The sequence below is a fragment of the Oratosquilla oratoria genome, chromosome 6 (assembly GCF_046742065.1).
Source record: "Oratosquilla oratoria isolate Oo_2021 chromosome 6, ASM4674206v1, whole genome shotgun sequence".
NCBI lineage: Eukaryota > Metazoa > Arthropoda > Malacostraca > Stomatopoda > Squillidae > Oratosquilla > Oratosquilla oratoria.
The window spans coordinates 67,517,623-67,535,632 of NC_134782.1; the positions used below are offsets into that span (position 1 = coordinate 67,517,623).

Consider the following 18,010-nt stretch of genomic DNA (forward strand, 5'->3'; position numbering starts at 1 on the left):
AAGGGAGTTGCTAAATGTGAATGAGGATAAGGAAAGGTAGTTACAGTGGGAAGTGCTAAGACATTGACAGTGATGAATGAGGAAAGTGGAGGAGAAATAAGGAAAGATGAGGTGAAAGCAGTTGTTAAAATGATAAGAGCAGATAAGGCACCTGTGTTGGACAGATGTGAGGTGGAGTCTAATAAAGGGAGGTACAGTGATAGTGGAATGGCTGGTGAGGTTGTTTAATGTTTGTTTGAGAGAGGGTAGAGTGCTGGAGGACTGAAGGAGTGCCTGTATAGTTCCACTTTACAAGGAAAAGGGAAAGTAGTGGTTTCAGAGGGATCAGTTTGTTAAGTGTAGTTGGGAAGGCTTATGGGAGGGTCTTGATTCAGAGGATTAAGAGAGGAACAGTGTGGATTTAGGACAGGCAGAGGTTGCATGGATCAGATATTTTTGGTAAGGCACATATGTTAGAAAGTTTTAGGAAAAGGTAAGGATGTTTTTTGGGGCTTTATATATTTGGAAAAGGCTTATGACAAGAAGACACTGTGGGAGGTATTGCAGATATATGGGATAGAAGGAAAGCTGTTGTAAGTAAAGAATTTTTAAGAGAGCAGTAGAGCCTGTATTAGAATTAGAAATGAAGATAGTCAATGGTTTGAGGTAAAAGTGAGACTTTGCCAGGGATGTGTTATGTTGCCTTGGCTGTTCAATTTATACATGGATGGGGTGGTATGAGAGGTAAAGAGGTTAACAGGGATTGGAGATGTTAAAAGAAAATGGAGAAAAATGGGAGATAAGCTGGTTGTTGTTTGCTGATGACACTGCGCTTATAGCAGGATCAGAGGAGGGATTAAGGAAGTTAGTGTTGGAGTTTGAGGTGTGCAAAAGAAGGAAGGTGAAGATAAATGCAGGTAAAAGTAAGGTGAGGAGATATACACAGGGAGATTATGGCAGCAAATTGAAAGTGATTATTAAGCAAGAGACTGGAGGAAGTGGATAGTTTTAGATATTTGGGTACGAATGTGGTGGAAAAGGGAGGAGTGGAGGTAGAATGTAGATTAAGAGAAGCAAGTAAATGCCTTGGGGGATTAAAAAATGTAATGAGAAATAGACATTTGGGAATGTATGCTGAGAGGAGCTTGTATGAAGGAGTGATTATACCGACAGCACTGTATGGAGCAGAAACATGGAACATAAGAGAGGAAGAGTTTAAATTTGTTTGAGATGGGGTGCCTGAGAAGTATGATAGGGGTTACTAGGCTGGATAGATTGAGAAATGAGGATGTGATGAGGAGAGCAGGGGTTGAAAGAGAGTTGGGAGATAGGGTTGATGAAAGGATATTGGGATGGTTTGGACACATGGAAAGAATGAGTGAAGAAAGATTAGTAAAAAAAAAAGGTGTGGAAGGTAGAGGCGGATGGAGTGAACATGAGGAGATGACCAAGGATGAAATGGATAGCTGGGGTAAAAGGGGCATTGGGAAAGAGGGGAATGTCTATTGAGGAAGGAAGTGAGAAGACAGAAGATAGGGATGAGTGGAGAATGGTTGTGTATGGATGATGCTGTGATGCATGAGAGGGAGTGGGTGGGGGATAGGGGGGTCAGGGATTATGTGTGAATGATATTTTGAAGCAGCCTGAAGGGATTTCCCCCCATCTCTTTTTCTGCATAAAGGGACAGATGGGGGGGGGTTGCCAATTAAATGAAGAGGCCTTGCTGTGGATGTGCTGTGTCTTGCTGCATTGCTTCTGACCCAGGGCAGTGTGTGAAATGCAGGCGTTCAGGAGAAGCCAAGATAAGAAGGAGGGAAGAAGTGAATGGGAATGGAGTATGTGGGGATGGAATGGGTGGGAGTGGATTTTATGCCATTGTTTTTGGCTATCTTCATTGTAAGGGGGAAAAAGCCATTGGTATATGTATGCATATACAGTCGAACCTCGAAAGCCCGGACCCCGAATGCTCGGACCCTCGTATGACCGGTCGAAATGAACAAAGGGCAGACTTTTCAAGCAAAGTTCCCTATTTGTCCGGTAGGTGGCAACGACGGCCGTACACGTGTACTCAAACGGCCCAGTCAAGCCGCCACCAGGGCTGCCGTTTCGTAGAATTTTGTACCAAAACGTAGTAAAATAGCGGCATGTGGCAACTGCACAAGGACATGAGGAAATTTTTTCTATATATCAGCAGGCTGTTAAAAACATTCAAAAACTCAAAATTTTGTTTAAAAATCATAGAACTAGTCATCAAATAATAAATGGTACATCAAAATATGACTTTTATTGGTAATTGTGTTTCTTATAAAATATTATACCCTAAAAGATACGTTTTTACCGTGTAGAAAAAAATTCTACGCTAAAGTTTCAGCTTTCTTTTAGCGATAATAATATAAAAGAAATATATCTTACGGAATATGTTAGGGCATGGGGGCCTTATATACATTCAAGAATAAAAAAAACTAAAACCAACATTTTGTCAAAGTTTGACAAGTATATCTTGCTATGAAAGTCTGCACACGCCCGAGAAAAATGTATGCCCGGTATGGCAACACTCCCATTCTACACGGCAGTGTAGAAAACGCGGCAACCCTGGCCGCCACTGTCCCGCGTGCATACCTTCCGATATTTATGGTGTACGTAATAAAAAATACAGTACAGTACACTGTATAAACAGTACATTTACATGCCTGTATTACAGTTATTACAGAATTATTAGTATTATAGTATTATTATTACAGTGTTAGAGTATTATTCTTATGTTTCTATGCCATATCATACATTACCTATACGTATACCGCTACGAAAATCTACGGGTGTTAGGGCGATATTTTCGATGACCTGACTTTTGGCATGACCGGATCACCCTTCCCCCCAATTAGTCCGGGCTTTCGAGGTTCGACTGTATATATATAATTTGAACACCTTTTAGGGATCTAAGTCAATGTATTATAATAACAATAACTTTTATTTTCAGAGCTCCCCAGACAAGCCGTGTTGTGAGCAATGCTGACTTTGCTCTTTTTGACGATGAGGATTTATGTGATTTTGATCTCGATGCCTCTTTTGGAACAGGTAATGTGAGCATTTTGGCTGCATTTGCTTATAGATCACCACAGATTTTTGTTTTTGTATGTTGTAACATCTATAAATACTTCGTGAATATATGGTGGTTCCCTAATATTTTCTTAATTTTGCATAGCCCCAAAACCTGTTGAAAGCAAAGGACAGGGCGGTCAGGAAAGTGAAGATGAAAAAGATGTGGTAATGATGAAATCATACAAAAGGAGAGCCATTGTTGTCAGTGATGATGACATCACAGATTGTGAGGATGTCATTGGAGAAACCTCACCAGTAAAGGTGCATAGATCAAAGTTTGATAAAATTTGACATTTTTTAACTTTATTGGATTTTGTACAACCATAGATTGCAAAAAGTAATGACTTGGATTCTTTTCTTTTTAGAATGCAGTAAAACCAGAGGAAGAGGGTGATGTTGACTTGTTTGCTGAAAATGATGGTGGTAATAAAAAACAGGTTATGCTTACATCAGAAAGTGTCCAATCGAACACTAATGATGAAGTGCTTAAAACAGAACAGCAGGGCAACAGTCAGCAAGATGATTTTTTTTCTTCAGTGGATTTGGTAAGTATTTATAAGATTCCAATACTTTAACTGATTAAAATTGAAAATAGTTATGCACATTTCCCCACGTGAATGTACTGTACAGTTCTTTCTCCCTCACATCCAAACATATGGGCATGGAAAGACATACATATTTACCACCAAGTAAATGCATACATTAAGTACACATTATGTTGGGAGATTAGACACTGTGAAAATAAACTCTTATAGAATAGAAAAATGTGTGTATTTACATACATACATACATATACCAAGGCTTTTTCCCCCTTTCAAGGGAGGTAGCCAAAAAGGGAAAGGCATAAAAACACTCCCACCCATTTCATCCCTATATACACTCCACACCCCTCCCACCCTCCCTCTCATCTGAGCACCTCCTGGATGACGGGTCATCCCTGCACCTTGCCCACCGCCCTGGGTCAGAAGCAGTGTCACAAGACACAGCACATCCACAGCAAGGCCGCTTCATTTAATCGGCGACCCCCCCTCTCCGTCCCCCCTTGCATATAAGGAGAGGATGGGGAGAAATCCCTTCGGGCTGTGTCAAAATTTGCTCACACATACTACCTCACCCCCCCCCCCACCCGCCCATTCCTCCTCATGCAATCACAACATCATCCATATACAACCATTCTCCACTCACCTCTGTCTTCCGTCCTCTCCCTTCCGTCCTCAACAGACATTCCCCTCTTCCCCAAAGCCCCCTTCACCCCATCCATCCACCTCATCCTAGGACGTCCCCTCATGTTCACTCCCTCCACATCTGCCTTCCATACCTCTTTTACTAGTCTTTCTTCACTCATTCTTTCCATGTGTCCAAACCATCCTAATATTCTTTCATCAACCCTATCTCCCAGCTCCTTTTTCACCCCTGTTCTCCTCCTCACCTCCTCATTTCTCACTCTATCCAGCCTAGTAACCCCCACCATACTTCTCAGACACCTCATCTCAAACACATTCAAACTCCTCTCTTCTCTTATGTTCCACGTTTCTGCCCCATACAGTGCTGTTGGCACAATCACTCCTTCATACAGTCTCCTCTTCGCATCCATTCCTAAATGTCTATTCCTCATTACACTCTTTAATCCACCAAGGCATTTACTCGCTTCTCTCAATCTACATTCTACCTCCACCTTCACTCCACCTTTTCCTGCTACACTTGCACCCAAGTATCTAAAACTATCCACTTCCTCCAGTTGCTCTCCCTTAATGTTCACTTCCAGTCTACTGCCACTTTCACCCCTTGTACATCTCATCACCTTACTTTTACCCACATTTATCTTTAGCTTTCTTCTATCACATACTCTCCCAAACTCTGCCACCAGCTTCCTCAATCCCTCCTCCGATCCTGCCACAAGCGCAGTGTCGTCCGCAAACAACAGCTGGCTCACCTCCCACTTTTCTCCATTTTCTTTAACCATCTCCAATCCCTGACCCACTACCCTTGCATTCACCTCTTGCACCACCCCATTCATGTATAAGTTGAACAGCCAGGGCGACATAACGCATCCTTGACGAAGTCCCACCTTTACCTCAAACCACTCACTCTCTCCATTTCCAATCCTGACACAAGCTCTACTACTCTCATAAAAACTCTTGACAGCTCCCAAAAGCTTTCCTCCTATCCCATAAATCTGCATAACCTCCCACAGTGCCTTTCTGTCTACCCTATCATAAGCCTTTTCCAGATCCATAAAAGCCCCAAAAAAACATCCTTCCCCTTTCCTATAGCTTTCTCACATATCTGTCTTACCACAAAGATCTGATCTACACAACCTCTACCTGTCCTAAATCCACACTGTTCCTCACCAATTACTCCTTCTGTTCTTCTCCTAATGCTCTCAATCAAGATCCTCCCATAAGCCTTCCCAACTACACTCAACAAGCTAATCCCTCTGAAACTACTACATTCACACATGTCCCCTTTTCCCTTGTAAAGAGGAACTATACAGGCACTCCTCCAGTCCTCCGGTACTCTACCCTCTCTCCAGCAAACATTAAATAACCTCACCAACCAGTCCACCATCACTTGACCTCCCTTTTTCAGACATTCTGCATGGCATCCATCCAGACCAGGTGCCTTACCTGCTTTCATCATCTTAACAACTGCCTTCACCTCATCCTTCCTTATTTCTCCTCCATTCTCCTCACTCATCACGGTCATTTTCTTCGCATTTCCCACTGCAGCTATCTTTCCTTCCCTATCCTCCTTCACATTTAGCAACTCCCTAAAATATTCTGCCCATCTTCCCCTTACTGCCTTCTCTTCCATTATCATCTCTCCATCTGCACCTTTTACCTTTTCTTCCCTACTTAATTCGCCTCCTCTTCCTCTCTTAACCCCTTCCATACAGTGCCGCACACGTAGGCGTCATGAGGAGCAAGTGGATTCGCGACGCTGCCATATCGGCGTCTTGCTTATATTTATTGTAGTCGCCCCTGTGTTTTTACATTCTCCCAAATGTGCCCTGAATCCCATTCTCTGTGGTTTTCAAAATTCGCGGGTGAAAGAGAGAACGATCGATATAAGCGGTGACTATATTTTATGATGCGAGTATTATTACGACACGTCGTACAGCTGGCATTGTCTGCTGCCCGCGAGATTTAAGGCCCGTAGTGAAGTGGTTAATTTCTTTCCAAAACATCTTTTTATTACTTTCAAAATTTTCTGTCATACTCTTACCCCATTTCACATCTGCTCTCCTCTTTGCAACCTTTATCTTTTGCTTTACTTCTCTTTTCTTTTCTTTGTACCTCTCATATGACTCCCTCGTCCTCTTTTGTAACCAATCTGTGAATGCTCGCTTCTTCTCTTCTACAACCTTCTTTGTTTCCTCATCCCACCATTCACTACCCTTTCTTCTATTTCCCCCTGTCCTTCTTGTTCCACACACCATCCTTGCACACTTTATGACTCCCTCCTTGAACCATCCCCATTCCTCCTCCACACCCATCTCTACTCCATCCTTTACTCCCTCCCACTCCTCCTTCAGCTTCTTTCCGTACTCCTTCTCCTCCTTTTCATTCAAGGAGTTCACTCTAAGAACCTCCCTACCTTTTGTCCCTTTCCTCTTTCTCCATCTATCCTCCACTCTCAACTTACCTTCCACCAAAAAATGATCTGATATTCCCCCACCCTCTGCCCTTAGCACATGTACATCTTTAACTCTTCCTATCATAATCCTATTTACCACTACATAATCCAATAGCGCTCTATCTACCACCTTTCCCTCCACCACCCTCTCCCATGTGTACTTATGCTTGACTTTCTTCCGAAACACTGTATTTGCTATCATCAACTCTCTTTCTAGACACATTTCCACCATCAACTCTCCACTACGATACTTTCCTGGAACTCCACACTTCCCAACCACTCCATCGATTGGACCATTTCCCACCCTAGCATTAAGGTCTCCCAGTACTATTACATTGACATTTCTTCCTAAACCCTCTATGCACTCATTTAAATCCATCCAAAAGGCCTCCCTTTCTTCCACGCTCTTCTCACTGCCAGGCCCATATGCACTTACAAAGACCCACATCTCCTTTCCCAGTTTCACCTTCATCCACATTATCCTTGAGGAAACCTCCTTCCACTCCACTACCTGTTTACCTATCTCCTCACTTACTAGAATAGCCACCCCTTCCCTCCCTCGCCCTCTCTTCACTCCTGATAACCTCCCACTTACACTCCCAAACTTACACTCACCCTTCCCTTTCAACTTAGTTTCACTCAAAGCCAACACATCCATCTTTCTTCTCACAAACATACTACCTATCTCTTCCCTTTTACTCTCATCTGTACCTCATCCACGCACATTAAAATACCCAAACCTTAGGGTGCTGGTCCGAGGCCCTCCAGCACCCCTTATGCCTTCACTTTTATTTTTAGGAGATATGCCCCGTGGGGCTACAGGGAGAAGGATGCCTAGTCCCAATCCCTGTCCCTTTCTTCTCACCTCTTACGATCCAAGTGGGAATACTTGGTGGCAGTATTCTTTTTCCCCACCACAGGGAGTTATGCTCATGGTGACCCGTCTTTGAATCTCTCAGCATCAAGTTTTATTCTAAAATCCTGAATAGTGTTTGCACACACTGTTTCTTTGTCCAATTTGTTCCAAGTATCTATCACTCAGTGTGGGAAATTTTTTTTTTTTTTTTTTTTTTTTTTTTTTCTCCTGTAATACTTTTTTTTCAGTTGCTTTTCATGTCCTCTTGTTTTTCTATTGTCCCATTTCAGTAAATCATTCTTATCTAAGATTTCCATTCCTTTCATAATTCTATAGATAGTAGGTCTCCTCTTTCCCTTCTTTGTTCCAGAGTTGGTAATTCTAATTTGGACAGTCTTTGTTCATATGTCATTTTGGAAAGAGTTGGTGCCAGTTTTGTTGTTGCTCTTTGTATTCTTTCTAACTTCTTTACATTCTTTTTGGTACAGGGTGTCCAAAGTGTTGCTGCATACTCGAGTTTTGGTCTTATTAGTGTAGTAAACATTTTTTATCATTTCCTCGTCCAAGTAGGCAAATGCCACTTTTATTGACCTCAATAAATTGCAGGTTTCTCCAACTATTTTATTAATATGCTTATCCGGTGTCATGTCTTTGCTGATCATCACTCCAAGGTTTTTTTCCGAGTTTGCTTTTTTGACCTCTTCTTCATCAATTTTATAATCTCGGTATTCTGTTTTTACTTTTTCCAAATTCCATTATACTACATTTCTTGATATTGAATTTCACTTCCCACTTTTGAGTCCATTTCCAGATCTTGTCCAAGTCTTGTAATGAGTTGCAATCCTCCTCTGTTCATACTTTCTTTAGTATTTTTGCGTCGTCTGCAAAGAAATTCATATAATACTCTACTCCTTCATCCATGTCATTTATGTATATGGCAAACATGATGGGGGCCAGTACTGATCCCTGCGGGACACCACTTTTCATTTCTTCCCATTTTGAGAATTTATCTCTAATTACTACTCTCATTTTCCTCCCAGTCAGGAAGTCTTTCTTCCATTTCAATAATAATATATATATATGTACACACACACACACACTCCACCGAACGGACGGCGTAGAGGACGATCTGAAGAAAAAGTGAAATTGTTGTGGATCCCAAAGCAAAGGAAGTACCTATTGTATTTACAGGGTGGGGGGAAATTGCTCGTGGTGTAGTGGGAAGGTGAGGAAAAAGGAGAAGGGGAGGGATTACTGAGGGAAATGGAAGGAAATGAGGAAGGAGAGGACTTGGCCCAGGCAGGCAGACGCCATGTAAACAAAAGAGGTCCCCACCAATTTAGTGATGACGAAATGTCTAACAAAAATGTAAAGATTAGAAACATAGATAAGAACAATTCAATGGAAGGTGAGGATAATAATTTCCAAGGATTTAAAGAGGGGGAGGCGGATACCAACCTCCCCCGACTAGCAAAACTGGAGGAAAGGTTTGAACAAATGACTGAACATTGGGAGATTAGGTTCGGTAAAATGTCAAAACTTGCAAAAAAAGTTAAAAGATTAGAAGAACTAGAGAAGGCGAACAAAAACTTAACTGATGAAATAGAAGAACTAAAAAGACAGTTAAGAGAAGTAAAAGAGGAGAATAAAGAATTAAAAAGGAACAATAAAGACAATAAAGAAACAATAGCAAAAGAGGCACAGGGGTGGAGGAAGATACAGGAAAATAGTAAAGTTGCATTTACTGATATAATTGAACAGCAAATGAAAGAACAAACTGAAGACTCAGTTATCAAAGTGATGAGACAGAAGAAGAATATTGTAAGAGACTTAGCAGACAAAAAGAAATGTATAATTATATTAGGAATGGAAGAGAAACATAACCCAGATAGAACCTCAAGAATCAAAGAGGAAAATGAAAAAGTAAGCAGTTTACTACAATTAGTTCAGGAAGATGAACCAGAAATAATGAAAGAAATCGAAGAGAAGTTCAGACTCGGAAAGTATAGTACAGATAAGACCAGACCAATTAAGATTAAATTCAGGTCACAAACGACGGCAGAGAATATCTTATCCAAAACAGGGAAACTAGCAACAAATGAACAATATAAAAAGGTATGGATAAAAAGGGAAATGAATAAAGAGGAAAGAGAGGAAGATGAAAGAAAAGACATGAAGCTAAGGAAAAAAACGAGAACAGAACAGAGTCAGAAAAAGAGAGATTCTATTGGAGAGTAGTGAATATGAAACTAAGGAAATTCGACATACAAGAGAAAAACAAAAGGGATCATCATATCTTGTCGCACCAGAACCGTGTCCATATGAGGGCAGTTTCATTTGCTTCCCTAAGGTCTTGGTCGGAGCAGTGGGGACTCAATGGGCATTCCCGGAGGACGTGGACCATCGTCTGTACTTCGCCACAGGGACATTGGGGGCTATTGGTGTATCCCCACTTGTGTTTGTTTTCTTTCGTTCTGCCCACCTTGGCTCTTCCTCTGTTTAAGGTAACCCAGTCCTTCCTGGTTAGGTTTGCTCCTGGGGGCAAGGTCTCGTTTGGGCATGGGAAACAGAGAACAATGGAAGTGGCAGAAAACTAAGAGTGTCTTACACAAATATAGATGGATTAATAACAGGATTAAATGAGCTGAATGATTATTTGAAGGAAAAAGAACCGGACATAATGGGAATTGTAGAAACAAAATTAAAAGGTCCACTACCACCCAACAGTGTAGGACATGATGCATTTAATTATTGGATTAGAATCAGAGAGACAAAGCAAGGGGGTGGAGTTATGTTCCTGACTAAGAAGGATATAAATGTGAGGTGTGTCACATATGGAAAGAATACAGTAGAGATGATTATGATCGAAATGGAAGACAGAGATAAGAAGAGCAGAAAGTTTGTGATAAATTATGTGCCTCCAAAAACAGCCTCGTGGGAAGAGAGTGAACATAAAAGTATATTAGAGGACACAAAGATAACATTAAATGAGATAATGGAAGATGGAGGAAGAATAGTTATGATGGGCGACTTTAATTGCAAAGAAATCTGCTGGGAAGAGATGACAGTAAAGGGTGGAGACGGCTCATGGGGAAACGCTCTACTTGAGATGATTACTGACAATACAATGACACAGTGGATACAGGAGAACACTAGGTATAGAAATGAGGAAGAACCATCGAGACTAGACCTAATAATTACATCTGAACCTAGAATAGTGGACAAGATTGAATATAAAACACCAATAAGTAAAAGTGACCACATATTGATTGAACTGGAACTAAATGAAGAAAAATACATGAAAAGAAATGAACAATATAGAAAAGGAAGAATGATGTATGAAAAAACAAACTTTGATAAAATAAGAGAATTCTTTCAAAAAGAAAACTGGGAAGAAATATACAAAGAAGAAACAACAGTGGAAGAGAAATGGAATATTTTGACAAAAATTTACAAAAAAGGAGTGGAAAAGTATGTCCCAAGACAAAAACAAGAAAAAGAATATGTAAAATGCTGGTACAATAAAAGTTGTAGGGAGTTAAAAGACAAAAGAGACAAAGCTTGGACCAGATGGAAGAAAGACAGAAGGCCTGAAAAATGGAAAATATATACTGGTTATAGAAATGAATATGTACAAACGTGCAGAGAGGAAAAGAGAAAATATGAAAAAGATGTCATAGAAAAGTGTAAAGATCAACCAAAACTATTTTACAGATTTGTAAACAACAAATTGTAAAACAAACAAGACTTGGAGAAATTAAGACAAGGAGGAGTTGAATACACAGAGGAAATTGAAATGGCAGAAATTATGAACAAACATTTTAAATCAGTGTTTACAAGGGAGAACATACAACTTGAAGAGATCGAATGGAAAGAGAAAGTCCCTCCCATGAAAGAAATAGAAGTAACAAAGAACGAAATATTGAAGCACTTGAGTAATCTTGATGTCAGAAAATTGCATGGACCAGATGAAATAGCAAACTGGATTTTGAAAGAATGCAGGAATGAACTGGCAGACAAAATACATAGCATAATAAACGGTTCCTTGAAAGAAGGAAAAGTTCCAGAAGATTGGAAAAAAGCAAATATAGTACCTATATATAAAGGAGGAAATAAAGACCCTACCAACTATAGACCAGTCTCTCTAACAAGTACAATAGCAAAAATTTGTGAAAGAATTGTCAAAAGTAGATGGGTAAAATATTTAGAAAAAAACGTGTTAAATCCAAGGCAATTTGGATTCAGACAAGGACGATCATGCGTCACCAATTTAATATGTTTCTATTCAAGGCTAATAGATGTAATACAAGAAAGAGATGGATGGGCTGATTATGCATTTCTAGATCTAAAAAAAGCTTTTGACTAAGTACCACATAAGAAGTTGCTTAAGAAATTAGAAACTGAAGGAGGAATACAGGGCAAACTGCTTAAATGGATGGAAGACTTTTTGCAAGAAAGAAAAATGAGAGTAGTGATAAGAGACCAACACTCAAAATGGGATGAAGTAATAAGCGGTGTTCCACAAGGAACAGTTCTGGCCCCAATAATGTTTGCTATATATATTAATGATATGGATGAAGAAATTGAAAGTTATATGAGCTTCTTTGCAGATGATGCAAAACTATTAAGAAAAGTGAACACAGAAGAAGATTGTGAGTCACTACAGAGTGATCTAAATAAAGTACAGGTTGACATTAAAAAATCCGGCAACCATAAATCCGGAACGTTCAGAAATCCGGGACAGATTTCGGGAGCGCATTTTGATTTTCATATTTCCTGTGTTGGTGCGCCACTGTTTTCTGGAGCTGCCGCTTAAGCCAAAATCAGCTGTTGGTTCATGCTTCCACCTGCTAACAAGTAATCCTGCTCATTTTTCTCATTATTCTCCTCATTATAGCATTTATTTGTTGTATAGCCCCAATATGGAATCAACAAAGAAGAAAGGTGGCATAAAACGCAAACATCATGCGTTATAGATCGCAGAGAAAGTGGAAATATAAAAAAAAAAACTTGGTAATAATGTGTCTGTGCGATCTATTTGTGAAACTTACGACATTATGTGTAAAAAGCCCATCTGCTATTTAGCTTCTTTCCTAAGAAGTACAGAACGGAGTATTTTATTTAGTTTAATTAAAATTCTTCGGAGGATCAGTTTTATATATTTTATTAGAATTGAATTAAAATTCTGTATAACTATCTTTATTTTATTCAGTTCGTGAATAATAAAATTTCATTTGCTTTTCACTTAGTGTTTATTTTTTCCATTAAAGGACTGTACAAGTGGTAATTTTCTTTAAATATATATGGGGTACACCATACAAAATTATAAACTTCAAAAATCCGGCAGTCCTCAGGTCCCGAGGTTGCCGGATTTTTGAATGTCAACCTGTATGGGAATGGAGTAGGAAGTGGGAGATAGAGTTCAACACTAAAAAGTGTAGTATAATGGAATTTGGAAAAAGCAAAAACAGAATAACAGGATCATATAAATTGGGAGAAGAAGGAATAAAAAAAGTGGAAAATGAGAAGGACCTGGGAGTCATTGATATGAATAATTTGTCACCTGAGAAACATATAAGTAAGATTTTTGGAGAAACTTATAATTTAATAAGAACAATCAAAGTGGCATTTACATACCTGGATGAAGAAATGGTGAAGAAAATTCTAATCACTCTGATAAGACCAAGATTGGAATATGCAGCAATGATGTGGTCACCAAGTACAAAAAAATGTATAAAAAACTTGAAAGAATACAAAGAGCAATTACAAAATTGGCACCAACACTCTCAAAACTATCATATGAAGAGAGACTAGCAAAACTTGAACTACAGATACTAGAGCAAAGAAGAGAGAGAGGAGATTTGATAGCTATTTACAGAATCATGAAAGGCATAGAAATTATTGACAGAGAGAATCTGATAAAATGGGATGATAGAAATACAAGAGGACACGGAAAGAAAATCAAGAAAGACAGCTATAGAAGAGATGTGAAAAAGAACAGCATTCCTCACAGAGTAATAGACATTTGGAACAAGTTAGATGAGAAAGTGGTGTGTGCAAAAACAATACATGAATTTAAAAATAGTTTAGATAAAATGAGATATGAAGACGGGACCCCACGAGCATAGCTCCCCTTCCCGTAAAATACAACTAGGTAAATACAATTAGGTAAATACACACACAGGTTGTTTGGGATAAATTTGATAATTTTTTATCTTCTGTCATTGCAGAACCTTTTGAAGGATTTAAAATCAGTAAAGTGCAATGGATAACTGATTCTGTGTACTATTGGTGGGTGTGAGAGCTAGAGAGCATGGACTACACACACTAATGTACAACAAAATGAATTTTGAGAAACTTAAAGAATTCATTTGTAAGACAAACTGGGAAAAATTCCTAAATGAAGAAACAAGGATGGAAGAGAAATGGAATATACTAAAAGAAATTTATAATGAGGGAGTGAACAAATATGTACTACAACAAAAAGCAAGAAAGACTATACCGGTAAATAAAAAGCTGGTACAACAAAAAAATGTAGTGAAGCTAAGGATAAAAGAGACAAAGCTTGGAAAATATGGAAAAAAGATGAAAAAAATTAGCAAATGACAAACACACATCAAACTAACAAATGATTATGTAAAAATATGCAGAGATGAAGAGAGAAACTCAAGAGAAATAATGGAAAAATGCAAGGTACAACATAAACTATTTTACAGGTATGTAAAGAGTAAACTAAAAAGTAAACAAGAAATAGAAAAGCTGTGCCAGGGAAATTATGAATATACAGAAGAACTAGGAATGGCAGAAATTATGAGCAATCATTTCAAGTTGGTATTCACAATTGAGAACTCACCTAAATGTGAGGGAATAGAGAGAAATCCCCCCAAATAAAAAACCTTGATATCAGAAAATCACATGGTCAGGATGGAATTGCAAATTGGATACTGAAAGAATGCATAGAGGAGTTAACAGATAAAATATACAATATAATTAAATACTCACTCAAAGAAGGAAAGGTACCACAGGACTGGAAAAATGCAAATATTGTACCAATATATAAAGGAGGAAACAAGGAAAATCCAACCAACTACAGACCAGTCTCCCTAACAAGCACAGTAGCAAAAATATGTGAAAAAGTTATCAAAAGTAGATGGGCTAAAAATTTGGAAGAAAAAACTACACTAAATCCAAATCAATTTGGATTTAAACAAGGAAGATCATGTACAACAAACCTGATCTGCTTCTATTCGAGACTAATAGAAATAATACAAGAGAGGGATGGATGGGCAGACTGTGCCTATCTAGATGTACAAAAAGCATTGATAAGGTACCACACAAGAAACTAATAAGAAAAATAGAATCAATAGGTGGTATCAGAGGAAAATTATTGGAATGGATGGAAGACTTCCTGACTGGGAGAAAAATGAGGGTAGTAATTAGAGACAAATACTTGAATTGGAAAGAAATGATAAGTGGTGTCCCGCAAGGTTCAGTACTGGCTCCAATCATGTTTGCCATATATATAAATGACATGGATGAAGGAGTAGAGTGTTATATGAATTTCTTCGCAGATGACACAAAAATACTATAGAAAGTAAGAACAGAGGAGGATTGTGAAACATTACAGTTAGACCTGGACAAAATCTGGAAATGGACTCAAAAGTGGGAAGTGAACTTCAATACCAAGAAGTGTAGTACAATGTAGTTTGGAAAGAGTAAAAACAAAATATTAACCTATTAAGATCAATGAAAGTGGCATTTGACTATTTGGATAAAGAAATGATTAAAAAAATTTAGTTACATTGATAAGACCCAAAACTGGAATATGCAGCAACACTATGGACACCCAGTACTAAAAAGAATATAAAGAAATTATAAAGAATACAGAAAGCAACAACAGAGTTGGCACCAGCTCTTTCCAAATTAACCTCTTCACTCCGGTGCACATTGCATGTCTGGCAGCATTAGCTGCCCGACGTGCGATGTTGCGTCATAATAATCGCATTATAAAAAATAAAGTCAGTGCTCAATCATTCGTTCTCTTTCACCCGTGTATTTTGATAACCATAGAAAATTGATGAAGCCAGTTTAGAGAAAATGGAAATTACGTAGGTACGACTATAATAAATATAATCAAGATGCCGATGTCGACATTATCGAGTACCCACTTGCTCCTCATGCTGCCTACGTAGGCGTCACCATATGGAAGTGGTTAAGGGGACCCCCCCACCCCCAGATTTAAGAAAAATTCGAAAAAAAAAAAAAAATTATTGCTTAAATACATAGTAGGGATCTTGCTCTAGATGCTGGTAAAGTGTTTTTATCGTACCGCCATTTTTAAAGGGTTTAAAGGGCCTACCCTCCCTCCCCACGGCAGCCACATGCTGTGCACGACCATTGTTTACATACGTTTTGACCATATTTTACTCTATTTTTTTGCGTTTGATGCACTCATAAAGTTTTCTCTTACGTCCGGCATGCACATGAGTATGTGGTGTGAGGAAGTTCAGCCTGCACGACTAGCAGTGGCCTGAGCCTTACAAAGTAAAGGACATGTACACGCTAGCTTGCCGCGTTCACTAATTTGCCGTGTGAAATTCGCATCTATTTTTCAGTGAAGAGATATTTGAAGATATTAGCCATGCCTAAGCTATCCAAACAAAAGGCACGCTTGCAGAAGATAAGAACATCTACATTAGCAACTCAAGGGGAGAAAGAAAGAACCCCAGCATCAACTTTGTTATCACCACCTCCGCCACCACCACTAGTACTCCCTCCAGCAGCTCTCTCCCTTCCATCTACATCCACATCCTCAGCACCTGATCCTCTGTCCTCTACACCTATATCAGACACGTTGTCTCTACGCAAACAACTGTTTGCTAACAAGTGGCTACAAGGATGCCTCCTTGTTGCAACACCTTGGGTTTAGAGTCTCAAACCTCACAGTGATGTCCCTGATGCAGCAAGAGCCTGTTCCAACACCAGAAAGGAAACCCAAGAAAAGGAAGAGAGCTGAATCCCAGCAATCAGACTACCTTGCTGGGTCATTCTAGACCAAGAACTCAAACTTTGCGACAAAGAGTGAGGTGGCACCTTATGAGACCCTCACTTTGAGTGAATAATATCCTACACTGTAGGAGGGTACAAAGTGCCTGAGTTACTTGAAAGATTCAAAATCATCATGAAAATACAATGGAACCTGTTTTCAATGGGTCTTAGGAGGTCCAATGTAAAATTTAGTCAAACTAAAAAAAAAAAAAAATTTAACACTCGTTTCTGAAAAATGTAAGTTTTTGATACACAAAGTCTATCTCCTCCCTCAATTTTCAACTGATTTTTGCATATGAGGTCTCTATTTATAGCCAGATAAATGAAAAAAAATGAAATAGAGAGTTTTTTTGCATATGTTAAATAGAATTTTTTTAATAACGTGTCAAATCAAAATTTTGCGTTTTTTTTCGATAATTTTTTTATATTTTTTTCCTCGGCGTTAAACAAAGATATTTAAAAAAACTTTCTTTTGTTTTTTTATATATGTAGAAGATTCTTTTGCTGTAAAATGGAAGACATTGAATAAAAATTGTAAGAGGAGGTAGGATTTGAAAGAAGCCCAAAAATATGGTATTTTTTACGTTTTTTATTAAAAAATAAAAAACTACTGGTCAGATCTGAATAAAACTCAAGCTGTGAAGGTTTCCTCAGACCTAGATATCACACAGAAAAAATCAGCAAGATCCTTCAGAAAAAAAAAATTTGGGTGGGGGGTCCCCTTAACATGCAAAGATTATCCAAATTGGAATTACCTACACTGGAGCAGAGAAGAGAAAGAGGAGATCTACTGACTATAGAATCATGAAAGGAATGGAAATCCTTGATAGGAATGACTTACTAAAATGGGACAATGGAAAAACAAAAGGACATAAAAAGAAGCTCAAAAAGGATAACTATATAAGAGATCTGAAAAAAATAGCTTCCCACACAGAGTGCGGGATATCTGGAATAACTTAGATGAAGAAACAGTGAGTGCAAACACAATTCAAGATTTTTAAGAAAAAACTTGATGCTGAAAAATGCAAAGACGGGTCACCACGAGCATAGCTCTCTTCCCGTATAATACAACTACAACTAGGTAATTACAGTACAGAGGCTCAGAAACAAATGCACACGAAAAGAAATTACAAAGAATTCAAAGAGCAGCAACAAAAATGGTGCCTACACTCCCAAATTCGACATACGAACAGATTGGATAAATTACATCTATCAATGCTGGACCAGAGAAGAGAAAGAGGTGATTTGCTGACTATTTACAGAATTATGAAAGGGATGGAAGTTCTTGATAGAGATGACTTATTAAAATGGGACAGAAGAGAAACAAGAGGACACAAGAATTAGCTAAAGAAGGACAGTTACAGAGTCTTCGTGTGCAACAGAAAGGCGGGG

The 18,010-nt window shown here is 38.7% G+C and overlaps 1 protein-coding gene across 8 annotated transcripts in view; it reads left to right on the plus strand.

Moving 5' to 3' along the window:
• Positions 1–18,010, plus strand: part of Blm (Bloom syndrome helicase) — a 125,921-nt gene that overhangs the window by 27,632 nt on the left and 80,279 nt on the right. For all 8 annotated transcript variants that reach the window (XM_076187146.1, XM_076187147.1, XM_076187144.1 and 5 more), the window contains exons 3-5: positions 2,957–3,054; positions 3,182–3,339; positions 3,444–3,623. In XM_076187146.1, the coding sequence (XP_076043261.1) occupies positions 2,957–3,054; positions 3,182–3,339; positions 3,444–3,623 (436 nt within the window). The remainder of the gene's footprint in view (positions 1–2,956; positions 3,055–3,181; positions 3,340–3,443; positions 3,624–18,010) is intronic.